General features: G+C 55.4%; 2 protein-coding genes across 10 annotated transcripts in view; both read left to right on the top strand.

Annotated features, from left to right (window-relative positions):
• Window positions 1–11,941, top strand: part of ZDHHC1 (zinc finger DHHC-type containing 1) — a 34,543-nt gene extending 22,602 nt beyond the window's left edge. For 5 of the 9 annotated variants that reach the window (XM_069549964.1, XM_069549963.1, XM_069549965.1 and 2 more), the window contains 10 exons: window positions 239–481; window positions 4,873–5,048; window positions 6,688–6,789; window positions 7,182–7,306; window positions 7,400–7,558; window positions 7,831–7,943; window positions 10,748–10,830; window positions 11,063–11,156; window positions 11,293–11,371; window positions 11,483–11,941. In XM_069549964.1, the coding sequence (XP_069406065.1) occupies window positions 239–481; window positions 4,873–5,048; window positions 6,688–6,789; window positions 7,182–7,306; window positions 7,400–7,558; window positions 7,831–7,943; window positions 10,748–10,830; window positions 11,063–11,156; window positions 11,293–11,371; window positions 11,483–11,748 (1,440 nt within the window). In that variant the 3' untranslated portion in view covers window positions 11,749–11,941. Of the gene's footprint in view, window positions 1–238; window positions 482–4,872; window positions 5,049–6,687; window positions 6,790–7,181; window positions 7,307–7,399; window positions 7,559–7,830; window positions 7,944–9,273; window positions 9,381–9,965; window positions 10,831–11,006; window positions 11,157–11,292; window positions 11,372–11,482 lie in introns of all 9 variants that reach the window. The other 4 variants (XM_069549969.1, XM_069549968.1, XM_069549967.1 and 1 more) reach the window with 2 other exon arrangements.
• Window positions 11,942–12,416: 475 nt separating this feature from the next.
• On the top strand, window positions 12,417–16,500 carry TPPP3 (tubulin polymerization promoting protein family member 3). Its single transcript, XM_069549946.1, has 4 exons — window positions 12,417–12,974; window positions 15,360–15,553; window positions 15,666–15,819; window positions 15,946–16,500. The coding sequence occupies exons 2-4, from the start codon at window positions 15,366–15,368 to the stop codon at window positions 16,132–16,134; spliced, it is 531 nt and encodes a 176-aa protein (XP_069406047.1). The 5' UTR covers window positions 12,417–12,974; window positions 15,360–15,365; the 3' UTR covers window positions 16,135–16,500.
• The last annotated feature ends 292 nt before the right edge of the window (window positions 16,501–16,792 follow it).

The following is a 16,792-nucleotide window of genomic DNA, read 5'->3' as shown; positions in this document are numbered from 1 at the left end:
GGCTAGGGCTGGGGCCAGAGCTCGCTCTGGGGCTTTGAGGCCAGCACTCTACTGCCATCCTCCCTTCACTGTCAGGCTCCTCATGCTAGGGTCCTGGATCCCCCTGCAGAGTAACTGGGAGAGAGCTTCACATTCCAGCCTGCCCCTCCTGCTGAAACATGACTGCAGGCATGGGGCTTTGGGCTCCAGCCTGGGCCTCCTCAGGCTAATGCTGTCTCTACTCTTTCTCCCTCTGGAGATGAACATCTGCAACAAGCCCTCTAACAAGACAGCCCCTGAGAAGAATGTGTGGACCGCACCTGCACAGGCCAGCGGACCCTCCCCGGAGCTGCAGGGCCAGCGGTCCCGCCGGAATGGGTGGAGCTGGCCCCCGCACCCACTCCAGATTGTGGCCTGGCTGCTGTACCTCTTCTTTGCTGTGATTGGCTTTGGGGTCCTAGTTCCCCTCCTGCCTCACCACTGGGTGCCTGCTGGCTATGCTGTATCCTTGGGAAAGTGTGGGGCTGGTACATGGGAGAGTGCAGACAGTGGATGGAGGGACATGGGCAAGGCCTGAAGCTGGGTTCCAGAGCCTCAGACAGTGCAAATGGGCCCTATCTCTGCCTCGGAGTCCAGCTGCCTACCTGGGGCCTCCAACACCCATCTGACCCCTCTGCCTGACTGGATGAGGGGAAAGACCTAATGAACCTTGGAGCGTTGAAAGCCCCACACAGATGGGAACTTCATCAACTGAGGTACAACAAGAGCAGTTATAGATGAGAACCTTAAAGCTCTCTTTAAGCTAATTGTATCCAGAGCTCAACGAAGGATGAAAGAGATGTTCCATTTATGAAATAATTTTTCACTTTTTGGAAAGAATCATGGTAGCCTCCTTTATATATTAAGTTCCTGGTATATTTAAAATATGATTTTATTTACAGAGATGATTATGCCATACCCAGGACTGTTTGGGAGCTCATTGATTTTATAAATCAGACTCTTTTAGGGTAAGGAAGGTTGAATTGACAAGAGGAGGGATAAAGATGCCCTGGAAACTCCTGAAAACTGTGACAAACACGCACTTGCCTGAGCTTGGTGATGTGACTGTCCCTGCCCTGGCCATAACCCCCAGGAACAGAGGATTAAGGTGCAGCGGGTGGCTATGTGCCCCAGTCCAGAGGGTGCCTGTGAAAATGTGCCCTGGTGTGTATGCTTCGTGGAGACGATTCCTTGGGCCTCTGGGAGAAGGTAGCCTAGGGTGAGCTAAAGGAGTTAACAGGGATGAATTTGAAAGTCTCAGGCGTAATCAGCACCCTTCAACTCAGCCCTTGAAGGGCTACACCAGGCTGAACTGCTTCTGCCAACTGCGCATCTCAGCCTCCTCCTCTGTTTGACAGGAAGAATCCTGCCTGCTTCCCAGGCAGGGGACAGGGAGCACACCAGATGTGTGTGTGAGCTCCAGAATGTATGAGCCGTGAGTGTGAGCATGCTCTCTTGGGAAACCATAGAGCCCTTGGCTGGTAGGTGACAAGGTCAGGTGAATGGAGAAATACTCTAGAGAAGGTTGTTTGTCTCAGATGCCAGCAGTGTCACAGGGGGACTTCCTGGTTCACTGGGACCCAGGACCTAGTCCTCAACTCGGAAAACTAGACTTTCTCTGAGGTAACCCACAGGGCTTATTCAGTACTGTTAAGTAGAATGCTTCATGGGACATTCCTCCCATGACCTGGAATGGGTACACCACTCACTCAAGACTACCTGGATTTCTGCCATCAAGGTACCTGATTAATAATCACATGGTTTGGAATGAGTAGAATTAGAGCAAATAATAGTAAACATGAGTAACTAGAATTTATTGAGCACCTATATGTGCCAGGCACTGTGCCAACCCTGTACATGGATGATCTCATTCAATCCTCATAATAATCTGTAAGGAAGGTGTTCCCCTGACTTTAGTTAAAAAAAAAAAAGAAAAGAAACTGGGGCTTAGAGAGATTAAATGACTTCCTGAGGTCACATAGCTGGTATCCAGTGAGGCCAGAAGGACTGCCCAGACAGCCTGACTTGGAGGCTAGTGGGATGGTTTGAGAGTTTTGTCTTCTCCATATTTACTGCTTTTGGCAATGCTGGAGGCTCACAGAACCACCTGGTTTGGCACTCCCATTTCCTGGCCTGAATGGTTCTCTGTCCTCCCATCAAAGCTACCATCCTTCTGCAGGATCCCTTAGGGCCCCTGAAGAATGAAGTAGGGTAATTGTGCGTACCAAGCACTCACCTTGTGCCTAGAACTGGCCTGGGCCCTGGGGTTGCAAGGATGAGAACACAGGGCCCCGGTTCTCAGTGCTCAGCTTCCAACTGGAGGAAAACCTAGTAGTGTGGAGATCATCACTTGGTAAGTAAGAGGGTAGGGACTCATTCAGCAGAATGTGGGTGCAGGAGGAGGGCCATGTAGACCAACATCACCAGGGGCCCAAATGCGCTTCTATTGCTCTCAGCTCCCCGCCTTCCTTCCTCCTGCCCTCGCTCGGTATTCTTGGCTCCACCCTCTCCCTTCATCATCTATGTCCAGTCAGTCATCAGGTCCTGTTGATTTTGCCTCCCAAAAGGTATTGTATTTGCCCTCTTTTCTCTCCACTGTCAGCTGCCTCTCTTACCTAGATGATCATTTCGTCTCCAAACAGGTCTCCCTGCACATGCTCTCACTCCAGCCAGTCTGTCTCTCTCTGCAGCCAGAGTGCCCTTTCAAAATACAAAAATGATAAAGTTACTAAGACCCTGTAATGGCTTCTTCCTGCCATAAGGTTCAAGATCCTCAAGGCTCTCCACATTCTGGACTCTGCCCACTTCCCCATCATCATCTTATTTTATTTCCTCTGTTGTTCTGTTGTGACAACACTGGTCTCTGTGGAAGCCCTTAGCTCCTCTCTCCGTCCCAATACCCAGCTAAGTCAGAAGTCAAGAACTAGCAGTCCATGGGCCAGTTTGGCCTATAGATTTTTTAAAATTGAGTGATAATAACACACTAAATAGACATATCTGAAGGGCTTCTTCAGCAGGTACATTTTAAAAATTACTTATTTCTTTGTCAGCATTTTAAAATTTTAAAAATTAAAAAAATGAGATGCCTCATACATCCAGATACAAATCCAGATTTCTGGTTTAGAAAAGCCAGAATTTGGTGACATAGGCTCTCTTTCTGGCATGGCACCAACGAGTTGAGCTAGAACCACACATCAGCCACCCTGTTATTTGGGGCTCTGCTTGCTCCCGGCACCCAGCCAGGCCCCCTTTCCTCTTTATATTTCCTGCTGGTTCCTGTGCCACTCCAGGTATCAGCTGACATAATACTTCCTCAGGGAAGCTTCCCATATCCCTTTCGACTAGAGGAGGTCACCCAGTTGCAAACTCACATAGTCCCATGAACTTTATCACAATCAACCTACTCTTCGATTAACATCTGTGTTTCCTGCAAGACTGTGGGCTCCTTGGGGATAGGGACCAAGTCTGTTTGTTCCTGCCATATGCCCCAGTGGCTGATGTAGAGAAAGACCTCAGTAAATAGTTGAATGAATGAACCAGGGGGTGGGGAGTGGGAGAAGTATTGAAGCAGGCAGGAAACTAAATGTTTGCCTACATTCAGTGTGTCTGAAAAGAGGCTGGAATGGTGAGGAGTAGTGGTTGGTAATACCAAGAGGTTTGAGAGGAGCCAGAATGAAAGGGGCCATGAGCATTGAACCTGAAGAGTAAACTTTAGCTTGAGAGCCATTGAAAGCCACTGCAGGGGTTTAAGCAGTCAAGGCCTTAAGTTTAAGCTTTTCGGAGCTTACTTCAGGACCAAGTGAAGAGTACACTCAAGGGGACCCAGACAGGAGGAGCAGAGTCCAGAGACTATGGAATAGCCCAACAAGCAAGAGGTGAAGGCCTGATCCAGAGCCAGGGTTGTAGGGATAGAGAGGTTGTGGTGGGTCACAGGATTGTCTCTGTCAGCTCTGGTACAGCAAGTTAGGGTGGAGCCTGGCTCCTGCAGACGTGTAAGAAAATTTGGCTGCTGGGAGGAGGAAGAAAAAAGGAGGTTGGACAGCTGATGGATGGAGGATAAATGATGGAGAGATATCTGACTGGCTAGCAAAAGGACAGATGGATGGATGAATAACTAGATGGAGGGTGGATGGCTGACTGGGTGGAATCTATTTATAAAGTTTTACACATTCACTTTGCAGTAAGTTGTCTGCATACTTGTGCCCAGCCTTTGGTCCAGTTGCTGAGCAGATAGGTCCTGGAAGATCTGTGTTTCAGGAATTGGCCATGTGCCCACTGGCCAGCCCTTAAACATGTCAGGCCATCCCATTCAGCCCCAGGATTCCAAGTACCTGAACTCTGGACTAGGGAGGCAGTGGGTCTATGAGGCTCTGTCTGCAAGTGTTTCTCCAGCTGGCCTGGCTTCTGGGAGGGGATGTTTGCATCCTTCTCAGAAGCAAGATAAATGAGCTTAGAGTTTATATTTTGGGTCCTTCAACCTTAGAGGAGGATCTCTTTTAGTCTTATTTCACCATTCAGAATCTGAAACCAGGTCAGATTCTGAGGTAAGACCAGCCAGGGTCTGCACCACGTCTGGGGCAGTGAGGCCAGGGCCCTGTAGTTGGTCTCCTCAACAGCAGCAGTGCTGATTTGTGAGCTCCATTACCAGATAGCCCCTCTGTTCTTCCATCTAGGGCATGGGTATGCTAGAGATGTCTGACAAGGAGGCTCTTGGGGGACTGGAGATAGGAGGTAGCACAGGCAGAGTCTCTGCACTGGGGAATTGGATACAGGTAGAGAACAGTTCTTTGGCCACAGGAAGTAGGGGTGGGCTCTCAACCAGCAGTGTGGTGAGTCTTTAACCTGCTGGGCCAGTGCATGGGCGCCATCTTTGCTGGTCACCTCGTGGTGCACCTGACTGCTGTTTCCATCGATCCAGCAGATGCCAATGTGCGGGACAAGAGCTATGCAGGGCCTCTGCCCATCTTCAACCGCAGCCAACATGCACACGTCATTGAAGACCTACACTGCAACTTGTGCGACGTGGATGTGTGAGTGCATGTGGACTGGGTGTGTGTGACCGATGAGCGCGCCTGGGGAACTGCCAGCGGGAGCTCAAGGCAGACAGGGGCATGCCCAGCCTTCACGGTTGTCCCGAAGCCTCAGAACCCTCATATTTCACACAGTCAAGAATCTTGGTGGAGTGACAGAGAACTGGGTGAAGGAGAAGGTGCCTGGAAGCAGAAGATGAGGAATAGCATTTCCATCAGTTAAAGTAGGAAACATTTGGCACTGCTACAAACATTGCTAATGACTAACTCTGCCAGTAACCACCCCCTTCTCTCACTAGCATCCCCAGGTATGGGCAGGGAGGGGAACTAACAGAAGCTAACACCCAAGTATTTATCATGTGCTAAGTGCTTATGAACAACCACCCTGCAGGGTGGGTAACATCTTTCTCACTTCACAGAAGAGGAAGAATCCAGTGCTCCGAAAGGCTGAGGTTGGTCATATGGCTCTTGGGCAGCAGAGCCGGATTCACAACCCAGCCTGCCTGGAGCTGGAGACAATATACTGTTATCCTTGTTTATGCACAACTCTGAGCCCCAGAGAAGCCAAGTGACTTACTCCAGGTCGCATTGAGGAGTTAGAATGTACAGAGCCCAAACGCTGTGGCTGGTCCAGACTGCCTCCCTAGGCCCTTCCCTGGAGCATCCCAGTCTCTCAGCCTTGAGAAGGGGATCTGGGATTGGGTATGGTTCAAGGCTAGCTCCCCCCACCCCACACCAACTTTTAATATTAAGACCCAGGAATTTTGTTGAAGGAGCTCTGTCCATAGGACAGAGAAAGAGCCAGTGGTGTTAAGATGCTGAGGACTTTGGCATCAGACAATCCTTTCCTTCACTAGACGCCAGTCAGTGTTCTGTTCCTCAGTGGATACTCTGGCAGTTGTTGCCTGTTCCAGGGCTCCATTCTGTTCTGCGAAAGGGGACTGAAACTTATCTTTCCACTCTCCTTTGGGCTTTCCTGTTTCCTCCATGGGGCAGGGAGATTCACTTGCATCCCTAACTTGGCCTCCCCTCATCCCCTGTGGTGAACTGCTTGCTGCTCACCCAGATGTCTGCCTGCCCTGCTCCCTTTGGCTCCTTTGGTTTATCCCAGATAGACTGGAGTTTTCTGGAAGAATGCCAGAAAAATTCCCACAGTCTGGCAGAGAAGCAGAGACTCAAAAAAAAAAAAAATGGCGATATCAGGAAGAGCAATGCAAGCAATGGGTCCAGCAGCCTTGCTCTCTTCTGCTACCTGGCCCCATACCTGCATTGTCTCCTGACTGGAGAAAGGGGGTCCTTGCTTGGAAAGGAACCTCCATTTTCATTTCATATCACCATCACCCATATGCATAGTTCCAGAGGGGGACAGTATAGCGCTGTCTACTCCTCTCACCCCTGGGTACACCTCCCTTCCCGCCTGCGCCTCCCCACCCCTTCAGAAGCGCTGTCTCCTCTAGGTGTCCCGCCCCACCGTGCCCGTCACCAGAGGGCGCGCGCGCTCCCTGTAGATGCTCTCTGCTCTGCGCTTAGGCGCGGGTGAGTGACCCGCTCCAGGCACAGAACCGGCAACCCCCAGGCCAGGATGGTCAACAGAGGGTGGGGTACGCCCACGATCGCTCTGTGCCCCCTCCCACCGCAGGAGTGCTCGTTCCAAGCACTGCAGCGCCTGTAACAAATGCGTGTGCGGCTTTGACCACCACTGCAAGTGGCTCAACAACTGTGTGGGCGAGAGGAACTACCGGTGAGACCCAGATCCGGACCACAGGGGTACCTGGGGATGCATGTTGAAGTGTGTGAACCAGGGCCCTTGAACCTTCATATGGGGCCAGGAGAGGATGGGAGGTACTTGGGGGACCTGTGCGCTGGTCTGAGGGTGAGGCTCTCCATGGCTTCCACCTGACAGGGCTGAGGGTAGGTTTGGAATCTTTCTCCTCTTGGCCCAGGGAAAGGTGGAGAGCCTATTGGGGGTGGCTGCCTATCTTCACCTTTGCCCTAAGCCTTCGGCTTCCTGAGGAGTTAGGGCGGTGGGGTCAGAGGCCCAGCTCCCCCTCCCAACCACTGGCCCTTCTGAGCTCTGGGCCCTTGCCCAGCTGGAGCACCTGGGTGCTGACAGCTGCCCATGGCTGGGCCCAGGCTCTTTCTACACAGTGTGGCATCTGCCTTACTGGGTGTCCTGCTCCTCGTACTGGTGGCCACTTATGTCTTTGTGGAGTTCTTTGTCAACCCCATGCGGCTGCGTACCAACCGCCACTTTGAAGGTCAGTCTGGGTTCCAGGCCCACCCCCACCCCCTAGCCTGTTCTGGTCACTTGTCATAGCCCTGGCTGAGCACAGTCTGCTCGTGCCTTGCAGTCCTGAAGAATCACACAGATGTGTGGTTCGTGTTCCTGCCTGCCGCCCCTGTGGAGACGCAGGCTCCTGCCATCCTGGCTCTGGCTGCCCTACTCATCCTTCTGGGCCTGCTCTCCACAGCCCTGCTCGGCCACCTGCTCTGCTTCCACATTTATCTCAGTAAGTGCCACCCCGCCCCACATACACACCCACACCTGCCTTGCAGGGGATGGGGTCCCTAGGCTGGAGGAAGTTACCCAGTTTGGGCTGTGGAGCCCTGAAACTATGCCCCTTCCTGGTGCTGGCTCTCTAATGGTGACTCGTCTTACTCTATGGCTTAGTGTATATGGACACAATGGGTTTTAGCCTGCGTCTGGGTACCCTTCCTCACCTTCTGAACCCCAGGTTCACCTTCCTTTTCCATTACACTGAACCCTATCTTCACCCCCCAGTGTGGCACAAGCTCACCACCTACGAGTACATTGTGCAGCATCGTCCACCACAGGAGGCAAAGGGGGCCCACAGGGAGCTCGAGTCATGTCCCCCGAAGATGCGGCCCATTCAGGTATAGAAGTGTCCCAGAATGCTGAGGGAGTGGGAGAAGGGGTGTGGGAGGGGTGTTGGGCTACGCAGCAAGTAGTCAATGATAAGACAGGGCAAAGGGAAGCAGGCCTGGAATAGCAGCTGGTAGGGGGTGCTGGAGGCAGCAGGGGCGAGGGCAAGTGTGTACTAAGCATGTGCCTGCTTGTTCAAGTGTGAGCACAGCCAGAGGGAGTCCTGCATTTCCCTGACCCCAGGGGAAAGGCTCCAAGCACACGCTGGAGGGTGCAGAAAGCGGGAGCCTGGAAGTGGGCAGGGTGGGGCTGAAGGAGAAGAGAGAGGGATGGACCGAGGACTGGGTCACCGGGATGGAGCCATCAGATCTCTTCACCTGTGACCCTGAGCCTTTATACCCATTATCCCATTCAAATCTTGAAACAGCCCATGAGGCAGGTCATGCTACTATCCCCATGTTGCAGATGAACAAATTGAGGCCAAGAAAGATTTTAAAAGCTGGGTCTAGGAAGAGTTAAGGTCTCCACACTCTGAAGCAGGAATCCTCCAGCCCAGGCTCAGGGCCTGGCCAGCCCAGCTGCTAATCAGCCTATCCCCATTCCCACGCCCCTTGGCTTCCTGAGGTCAACAGCTGGGGGTGGGGTGGGCCTGTCTTTGGAGCCCCCAGGGACTGGGAAGGCAGGGGGCCCAGGCAGGCCTTGTTGGGAAGGCTGAGTTCTGGATACAAAGTCCTCATGGCAACTGGACACAAACACAGGCAAGCGGGTGGATTGAGGAAGGGTTTGGGACCCCACCTCTCCTCTTCTCATTGCCATGGGATGGGCCAGGCTGCCAGGTCTGGGAAGGCCTGGGGGAGTGATGGCTGTTAGTGGAGAAACCTCCCCCCAACCCCTGCCACACTGCTGTGTACCTGCCCTAGTGCTGGGCCCTGAACCCTTGTAAGCACAGTGGCAGCCATCCTGGGAGTGGGCATCACCCCACTTTGCAGAGGAGAGAGCTCAGAGAGGTAAGCAGGAGACTTCAAGCTTCACAACAGTGCCCATTTGGGCTGGCCTTGGGATCCCTAAACTCAAAGGCTCAGGGCCCTGGCTCTGCAGTTACTGCCTGCTTAGGCTTCGAGGCTAGATGTGCCAGCAGCCAGGGCACTTAATATCATCTGAAAATGACCTGAGGGAGACCTTCGCAGAGGGAGCAGGGTGGAGAGCTGAGGTGAAGAGGTTTCATGTATTATACCACTCAGGAATGGGCATGTTTGAAGGTCTCAGGGAGGATTGTAGGGACAGCTGTGAGGAGGGGAGTTTGAATGGGGACACCCTGGTGGCATCTTCAAACCTCCCCAGCTGGCTAGGGCCTGGCTCCTGTCTCATTGTGACTCGTCAGGCTTCTGGGATGATCCTCTACAACTGCTGCCCTCAGTCCTCCGCTTCTGGACCCCAGGAGCACCAGGGTAGGCTTTGCCTCCTCTTTCCTGGGCCCTGGAGGGTACTAAGTCCACACTGGTGCAGAGGAAATGTGTGGGGGAAGGATTACCTTGATGTCCCAGTCCTTGTGACTGGGCTTTGACCCCTTCCTCTTTCCCAAGGCTCCCCTTCTCAGGCTGGCACCCCCACAGTCCTCTCCAAAGGGCCAGCCTGAGCAGATGTTGCACACAGGGCTTGCCTGGGGCCTCCTTCTCCGCATCTGTGTAGCCAACCCGTGACTGGCTGGGCTCGTCCCGAGACCTGCTAGGGCTGTCCTGCAGGCAGCCTCCCCACCCCCACCCTGAGCAGGAATGCGGGAGGGGCCCCACTCTGGAGCCGTTGCCCCCAAACATAGGCTTGTTTTAGAGACGGCGTTGCTGTTACAGTGTCTTCTCTGCATTAGTCAGGACGCCTGGGTCTCCATGGAAACAACTGCGGAGCCAGCGACAGCTGTCCGGTGCCCTGCCCCGAGCCCGATGGGGGCGGGGCCTCGCCATCCTGGCTCCGCCCCACATCCTCCGCTAGGTTCCCATCTCTGGCCTCTTTTCTGGCTTTTGTTTCCTCACATGCAGTCCTCTCCGGCGCGGAAGAGGCGCATGCTGCGTGCCAGGGTGCAAGCCCAGGCCACTGCTGCTACCTCCGGCCTCACTTTCAGGCGTTGGGTCTGCTGCTCCAACGGTCACTGCGAGGATCAGCAACTAAACAAGACAGAGAACTCACCCATAAGCCTGGTCCCAGGTGGGACCGTGGCGCTGTTTTTTCCACCACTTATTGCCTTCCGTTTACCAACAGAAGTTGGGGAGACCACTCATCCCCCCACTTCCCTCCAGCAGCTGAGATTGTGTCTAGTACTCTGAGGACTCAGCTCTCAGGGAGCCATGGATCCCTGCATGTAGCCTTGCAGCCGCGGGTGCACATGCGAGTGTGTGAAGTGCCGGGTCTCCCAACCAGGGAAAAAAGTTGGTTTAGAGATTGAAGAGTTAGAAGGAGCCAGGAGCAAGAGGAGGCCTCTCTGAGTCCCTCTTTGCCCCACCCCCACTTGGCCAGAACAGCCCTAGACCGGGTACATTGGACCCATGAGGCTGGAGGCTTCCCGGAGGAGGTGGAATTTGACTGAAGTGAGGAAAACAATGGGGTTGGGGTAAGGTACAAACACAGGTGTTTTAAGCCTCATTCTGCATTGGGGTTTTCCCAGCATAACTGGGAAGCCTAGAGAACAGCCCTAGACCTCTTCGCCCACACTTCCCAGAGAGAACAGTAAGGGGGTGTGTCCTAGACAGAGTGGGCCTAAGGACCCAGGAGGCCCTGGACCCATACCTGGCTTCCCAGCCTCCCTCACCTCCACCTTCCCCAGGAGATGGAGCTCTACATGCGGACCTTCAGCCATGTGCGCCCAGAGCCCCCTGGCCAGGCCAGGCCTGCCGCAGTGAATGCCAAGTGAGTGCAACTTGGGCAAGTGCCACCTCACATCTCCCACTGGTGTGGCAATGAGGTGGGAGAAAGGAGTTAGGCCAAAGCCAAGGCACGGGTCTTGGTCCAGCCCAATGTGGCCTTGGACAGATCAATGCCTCCTTCCAGCCAGGAAGGGAGGCTTATTTTAGAACCTCCAACAGGGTGGTATTTGAAGGAACAACAGCATCCAGCACTTACCCTCGCACTTCCCCTTCAGTCCCTCCCGATTCCTTGCCACCCGCGGCCAAGTGGAGCCTCCACCGCCCTCCTCCTCAGAGACTCTCGCTCTGCCCCCCCGGATACCACCCCAGGTAGGCGGCACTGTGCTGGGCTCCTGCCCAGGTGGAAGGGGATGGGAAACAAGCCTCTACCCTCTCCATTCCTCCGCGTCTTTTGGCGAGGTAAGGTCTGGGGAAGGATTATTCAGGCTTCCCCCTGTCTCTGCAGAAAAAGAGGAAGCGGCGCATGTATAAGGTACCGACCTCTGGGACCTTAGACCGAGAGCCCCAGTTGCCCAGGCTGCCGGGTGAGCGTCCCTTCCTGACCGGAATCTGCTCGGGCAGCTCCAAGGGAGAGAAAGGTAGGGCCCTTAGTGACTAGCAGCTCCTAGTCTTACGTTCTCTTCCAACCCCAATAGGGCCCCGGACCCCCGGCCGCCGCTCCAGCTCATCGTCGGATTCCGCGGACGCCAGCCCTGTAGGAGCCTATCACTCGGCGTCAGCCGAGTCCTTGGACGAGATCCCAGTGGCTCAGACGCGCCTAGGCAGCGCCGCTCTGGCCGCCCCGGTGGGTAGGCTCCGAGAGCCCCGGCTGGCGCTGCAGGCGCTTGCACCCGCGGTTTTCGTGAGCCCGAGCAGCGGCGAGCCCCGCGTGCGGGGCGGCCCGGAGGCTGATCTGGCTTAGCTGGGCGGAGAAGCAGGGATGGCGGAGGAGCGGCGGACCGACTCTCTATGCAAAACCCTATCCCCGCCGCACAGAGTGCACTTTAGGGGCCCCTAAGGGCCGGCAGGATCGGCCCCACTCCCCATTCCACTACTCAGCAATACCCACCCAACCAGCTGTGATACTCCAATAAACTTTTTTATGCTTTTGCGGACTTGGTGCACACTTTCTTAATGACAGGGGTCACGGGCCCTCTTGGAGCCGCATCATTGCCTATTGGCCTAGGAGCAGAGGGTGAGATGGGTCCCCCACATTGGGTGGCCATCCAGATTGTCATATGGAGAAACTCAAGTACCAGGCTCCTGGTTGGGAAAGGCCCTAGAAGCTCCCTAGCGGAGGTTATTTTTCTTGAAGATAGGGTTTGCACTTGGAGAGAGGAGGAAAGCAGCATTTGTGTTAGGAAGGCAGCAGCGGAAGCAGAGATGCCGAGGCTGATACCCGGGTGGGGTGAGAATAAATGAGGGTGCGGACCCAGGAGGTCCAGGAGCTTTTCCCCGCCCGCAAGGCCAACGTTGGTGTAGATCCCGGAGCACTCAGGATTCGTTCACTGTCCCCTCCCGCCCCCAGTGACCCGAAGTTGTGACCTGGGATGCTACACGTTCATTGGAGAGCTGTGGTCTTGAGCCAGCTCTAGACCCCATGTCACTAAGGGAAGGGACGCCTCACTCCTCTGCACGTCTCCCCTCCCCCGCCCCCCCTCCCCCCCGCCCCGCGCCAGTCCCCCACCAAAGGCCTTTTTGGTTGCTGCTCTGGGAAGCTGGATCTCCCCTGACGCTGGGGACCAGCTTTGAACTTCGGGCGGAGGCCAGGATAGGGGTCTTCCAAGGACCGCCAGAACTACAAAGGTCTGGCTTTCCCCGCCACAGAGCTGCCCGGGGAGCAGCGCGATGAGACAGTTGCAGCAGCTCCGCCCCCAGCGGAGAGGGGAGAAGGCGGGGTCGGGTAGGTGGAGCCAGTGTGACCTTGGTCACTCTAGAGCTGGGACAGCCCCGAAGGTGGGGCTCACCGTCTCTATGGAGACCAAGAAACAAGGGATAATACAGCGGAACCGCCCCGGCTGCAGTCCCGCCCCAGAGCCGGCAGGGAGCAGAGCTGCCGAGTCGCCTAAGTCTCCTACGACCATCGGTTCATTCTTGCGTGCTGCCCATCGAACGCGCACTGTAGGAGCAACCACGAAGTAGAAAACGGTAGGAAATCCCGGCGCCAGCCATTCTAGTCAGTATCCAGCACGATAAGAAGGGGGTGGGGTGGCAGCGGCGTGGGAGCGGTCCCAACCCGGGATGGTCCTGAGCTGAGGACACCAGCTGAGCGGCCCTGCCCTGGGCCCAAGTGTTCCACCCCACCCCCAACTGCTTGCTGATTGATGACTCCAGGTGTCCCAGAGGAGCCTGCAGACCCCTGGGACTAGGGCCTGTCACTTGGTGCCACCTGATCAGCCTGCCATTACCAAGAATCCATCTTCTCACAGACAGCAGCGAGCATGGGTGCAGAGTCATGCTAACGTCCCTGGGACAAGCATCCCTTGGCACTCAAACTTCCTCAGACTAGCCTTAGTGAACAAAGTGCTGTCTCCTCCAGGTCCCTGGTGGGAGATTGCAGTGCAGGAACGGGGAAGGGGAGTGCTGTTTCAAAGGGAGCCTGGGCCTGCAGAGTCGATGCAATGTAGGAGCTGCGGGTGCTCTCAGTTCCCAAAGCCACAACTTAGGGATGGGTGTGTGTGCTGATCCGGAGAGGGTTTTCAGTGTTAAGGCCAGTGGTAGTGGAAGGGAGCTAGGCAGGCAGGGATTCAGGCTGTGGTCACTGGAGGCTCTAGTATAAAAGGGAGAGGTGGAAGATAGTTGCTGAGGACACAATTGAGGGTGTGGTCAGGAGGCTATTGTGGAGGAGATGGGAGTCTCAACACAGGGGTGTCACAGCATAGTACCTGGGAGTCTGGAAACGCAAGCCTGTGGGTGTGTGGACAAGGGGGTTATAGAGGGTGTGGTCAGGGGCTGCAGGTGTGTGGAGAAAGGGTGAGTTGTGAGGCTCTGGTTAGGGGTCTCAGTAAGGGCTGTGGGTGTGTGGACAGGAGACCTAGTTCCAGGGCTTCTGGGGGTACGGATAGAGGTGGGCTGCATTGAGGGTGTGGTCAGGGAGGCTTCTGTACCAGGCTGTGTTACATGGAGGGAGTTTCAGTGCAGAGCTGAGGGTGTGGTCCAGGAATGCAGTGGGGGCTGTGGGCAAGTGTAGGGAAGACCCTTCAGTGCATGGCTGAGGGTATTATTGCGGGGCCTTAATACAGGGCTATTAGTGTATGTGTGGGGGCTAAATGCTGATGGAGTGGTCCAGGCCCCAGTTCCTGGGCTGTGGATGTGGTCAGAGGACTGCAGTGAGGGCTGTGGGGGACTCTTCAGTGCAGGGCTGGTGTGGTTAGGGAAGTCTGAGTACCAGGTTAAGGGTGTGGTCAGTGGGAATAAGGCTGAGGGCATGGATGGCCAGGGCTGAGTGCTCTCAGCTGTGGAGTGTGGGCTAGTGTGGTGGTGCTCAGGGTGTGGCCAGGAGGCCTCCACGGAGGGCTGAAGGTGTGAAGGTATAGACATGGGGGAAGTGTGCTTAAGTGCAGAGGGTAGATGTGAAGATAACAGGGCCAGGGCTCATAACTCTGCAACCCCAACTCAGGCTAGCCCCCCACAATCTCCTGCTCCTAAACTCCACAAACTGGGAGGTTACAGCGCCAGTGGCTGGCAAGGGGCCAGGAAGCCATGGTTGTGCCCCAGGTGCTGGGAGTGCTGGTGTGCCCCACCCGTAAGCCCATTCTCCAGCCCAGCCCAGCCCAGCAGCACTGGGAGCTTCTCCCTAAGTCGCCCTGACACCATCCTGCCCTTAGCAACATTCTCCAAGCAGCACCACCCTCCCTTAGCAACTGTCTCCAGGCTTCACAAACTGTGGCCAGGCCAGCCCCAAGTTCCCCCTTCCTTCATGTTTTTGTTTAACAGCAAATAGTAACAAGGTCGCAGCTGGGCCAGCTGCTCCCCTGCCTGGGGCATGCACCCCTGCCTGTGCCCTGGCTCCTATCTCAGCCTGGGGTGAGTCCTCATGACCCTGACAGAGACACCGTCCTCACTAAATACCTGCCCAACCAGCAGCCTGGCCAGGGCCTGACCCAGTTTGGCATGAAACTCCCAAGGAGGGGGCCTGATCTGCCACCCTCACTTCCACCCAAGCAGGCCTTGTGCCAGGGCCAGACAAAGCCATAGCCCCAGCTGCTGCCCTCACAGCTTTTCTGGACAGTGCCACTCTGTTCCCAGCCTGGTGCAAGGATCATGATTTCATCTTCTGAACTCCACTCTGAGCCAAGGCTGGCATTAAGTGACAGGACCTTTCCTCTCAGTGCTCTTCCTCATGGCTCTGGGGCCCAGTCAGACACTGAATACTGGCCCCTTCCTCAGGCAGCTCCATCTCCAGCTCTGAGAGTGTGTGGCAGTGTCTGAAACTTCAGCCTTGCAGGTTTTGAGCTAGAGGCAGTGATACGCCGAGCCTTGGTGGAAGGGGGAGGAGCTTGGCTGGGAGGTGACCAAGGTGGGTCCCTACAGGGTGGCATGGCAGCGAGCACAGATGTGGCTGGCCTGGAGGAAAGCTTCCGCAAGTTTGCCATCCATGGTGACCCCAAGGCCAGTGGGCATGAGATGAATGGCAAGAACTGGGCCAAGCTGTGCAAGGACTGCAAGGTGGCTGACGGAAAGGCTGTGACAGGGACCGATGTCGACATCGTCTTCTCCAAAGTCAAGTGAGCCCCAGGCATTTCCTGCTTCTGATGTCCCCAGAAGGGGAATTGGGGGGCTGGAACCAGGGAGATTGTGGAGCAGAGGGCAAAGTCACGGTGTCCACATACCTGGCAGGGTGAAGTCTGCCCGGGTCATCAACTATGAGGAGTTCAAGAAGGCCCTAGAAGAGCTGGCACCCAAGCGATTTAAGGGGAAGAGCAAGGAGGAGGCCTTTGATGCCATCTGCCAGCTGGTGGCAGGCAAGGAACCAGCCAACATAGGCGTAACTGTAAGTGCCCTGATGGTCTTGAATGACCACTGACGGGGTGGGGCAGGGGGATTGGAATCTTGGCTGGGGTTGGAAGGGCTGGGCTCTCTAACCAGGTACCCCTGGGGGGGGTCTCTGTTCAAACAGAAAGCTAAAACAGGGGGTGCTGTCGAACGGCTGACTGACACCAGCAAGTACACGGGCTCCCACAAGGAACGCTTTGATGAGAGTGGCAAGGGCAAGGGTATTGCTGGGCGGCAGGACATCCTGGATGACAGTGGCTACGTGAGTGCCTACAAGAATGCAGGTACCTATGATGCCAAGGTGAAGAAGTGAGGCCTAGGAAGGCCCCCCTCCCCCACAGCGCGACTGCCCCTGCCAGAGGCTCAGGCCTGGCCTAAGGGGCACGTGGAGCAAGAGAGCCCGGTCCCCTCCTTGCTGGATCTGCCACCCAGCGCTTCCTGCCCAGCCCTTCAGGGCCAGCCCACCAGGCCTCTGACCCAGACTGCTCTGCGTCCCCTTCCCCATTTTCTTTCCTCCTCAGCCTCTCTGTCTGAGGAGAGTCTGTGCCTATAGCCTCACCACCCCAACCTAGCCCTGGGCATGGCTAACCCCCTGCCTGCTTGCCTCATATTTAAGCCGCTGCTCTGGCCAAGTGCCTAATTCTTTCCTGGACCTCAATAAAGACACTTTTTGTACCAATATGGACTGTTCAGGTATATGACAACAAGGGTAATGACATTCACATCCTGATGACTTCTCAGTGTCATCAACCCCCTCCATGTCACACTCTGCTGATTCTTCCACTGGCAGCCCTGCCCAAAAAAAGAGATATACCAGGCCCCTTCCATTAGCACCAAGCCAGGCTGCCTGTGGATGCTGCAGAGGGATATCAAAAGCCTTTTTACCTCAGCCCTGACCCAGAGATCTGGCAGCATGGCTCCTTTTCTGCAGTTTGGGCCTCAGTCTTGGCCTCTCTGCTTTCACAGCAGGG

The sequence above is a fragment of the Ovis canadensis genome, chromosome 14 (assembly GCF_042477335.2).
Source record: "Ovis canadensis isolate MfBH-ARS-UI-01 breed Bighorn chromosome 14, ARS-UI_OviCan_v2, whole genome shotgun sequence".
Taxonomy (NCBI): Eukaryota; Metazoa; Chordata; class Mammalia; order Artiodactyla; family Bovidae; genus Ovis; species Ovis canadensis.
This window is presented reverse-complemented; position numbering and strand designations above follow the sequence as displayed.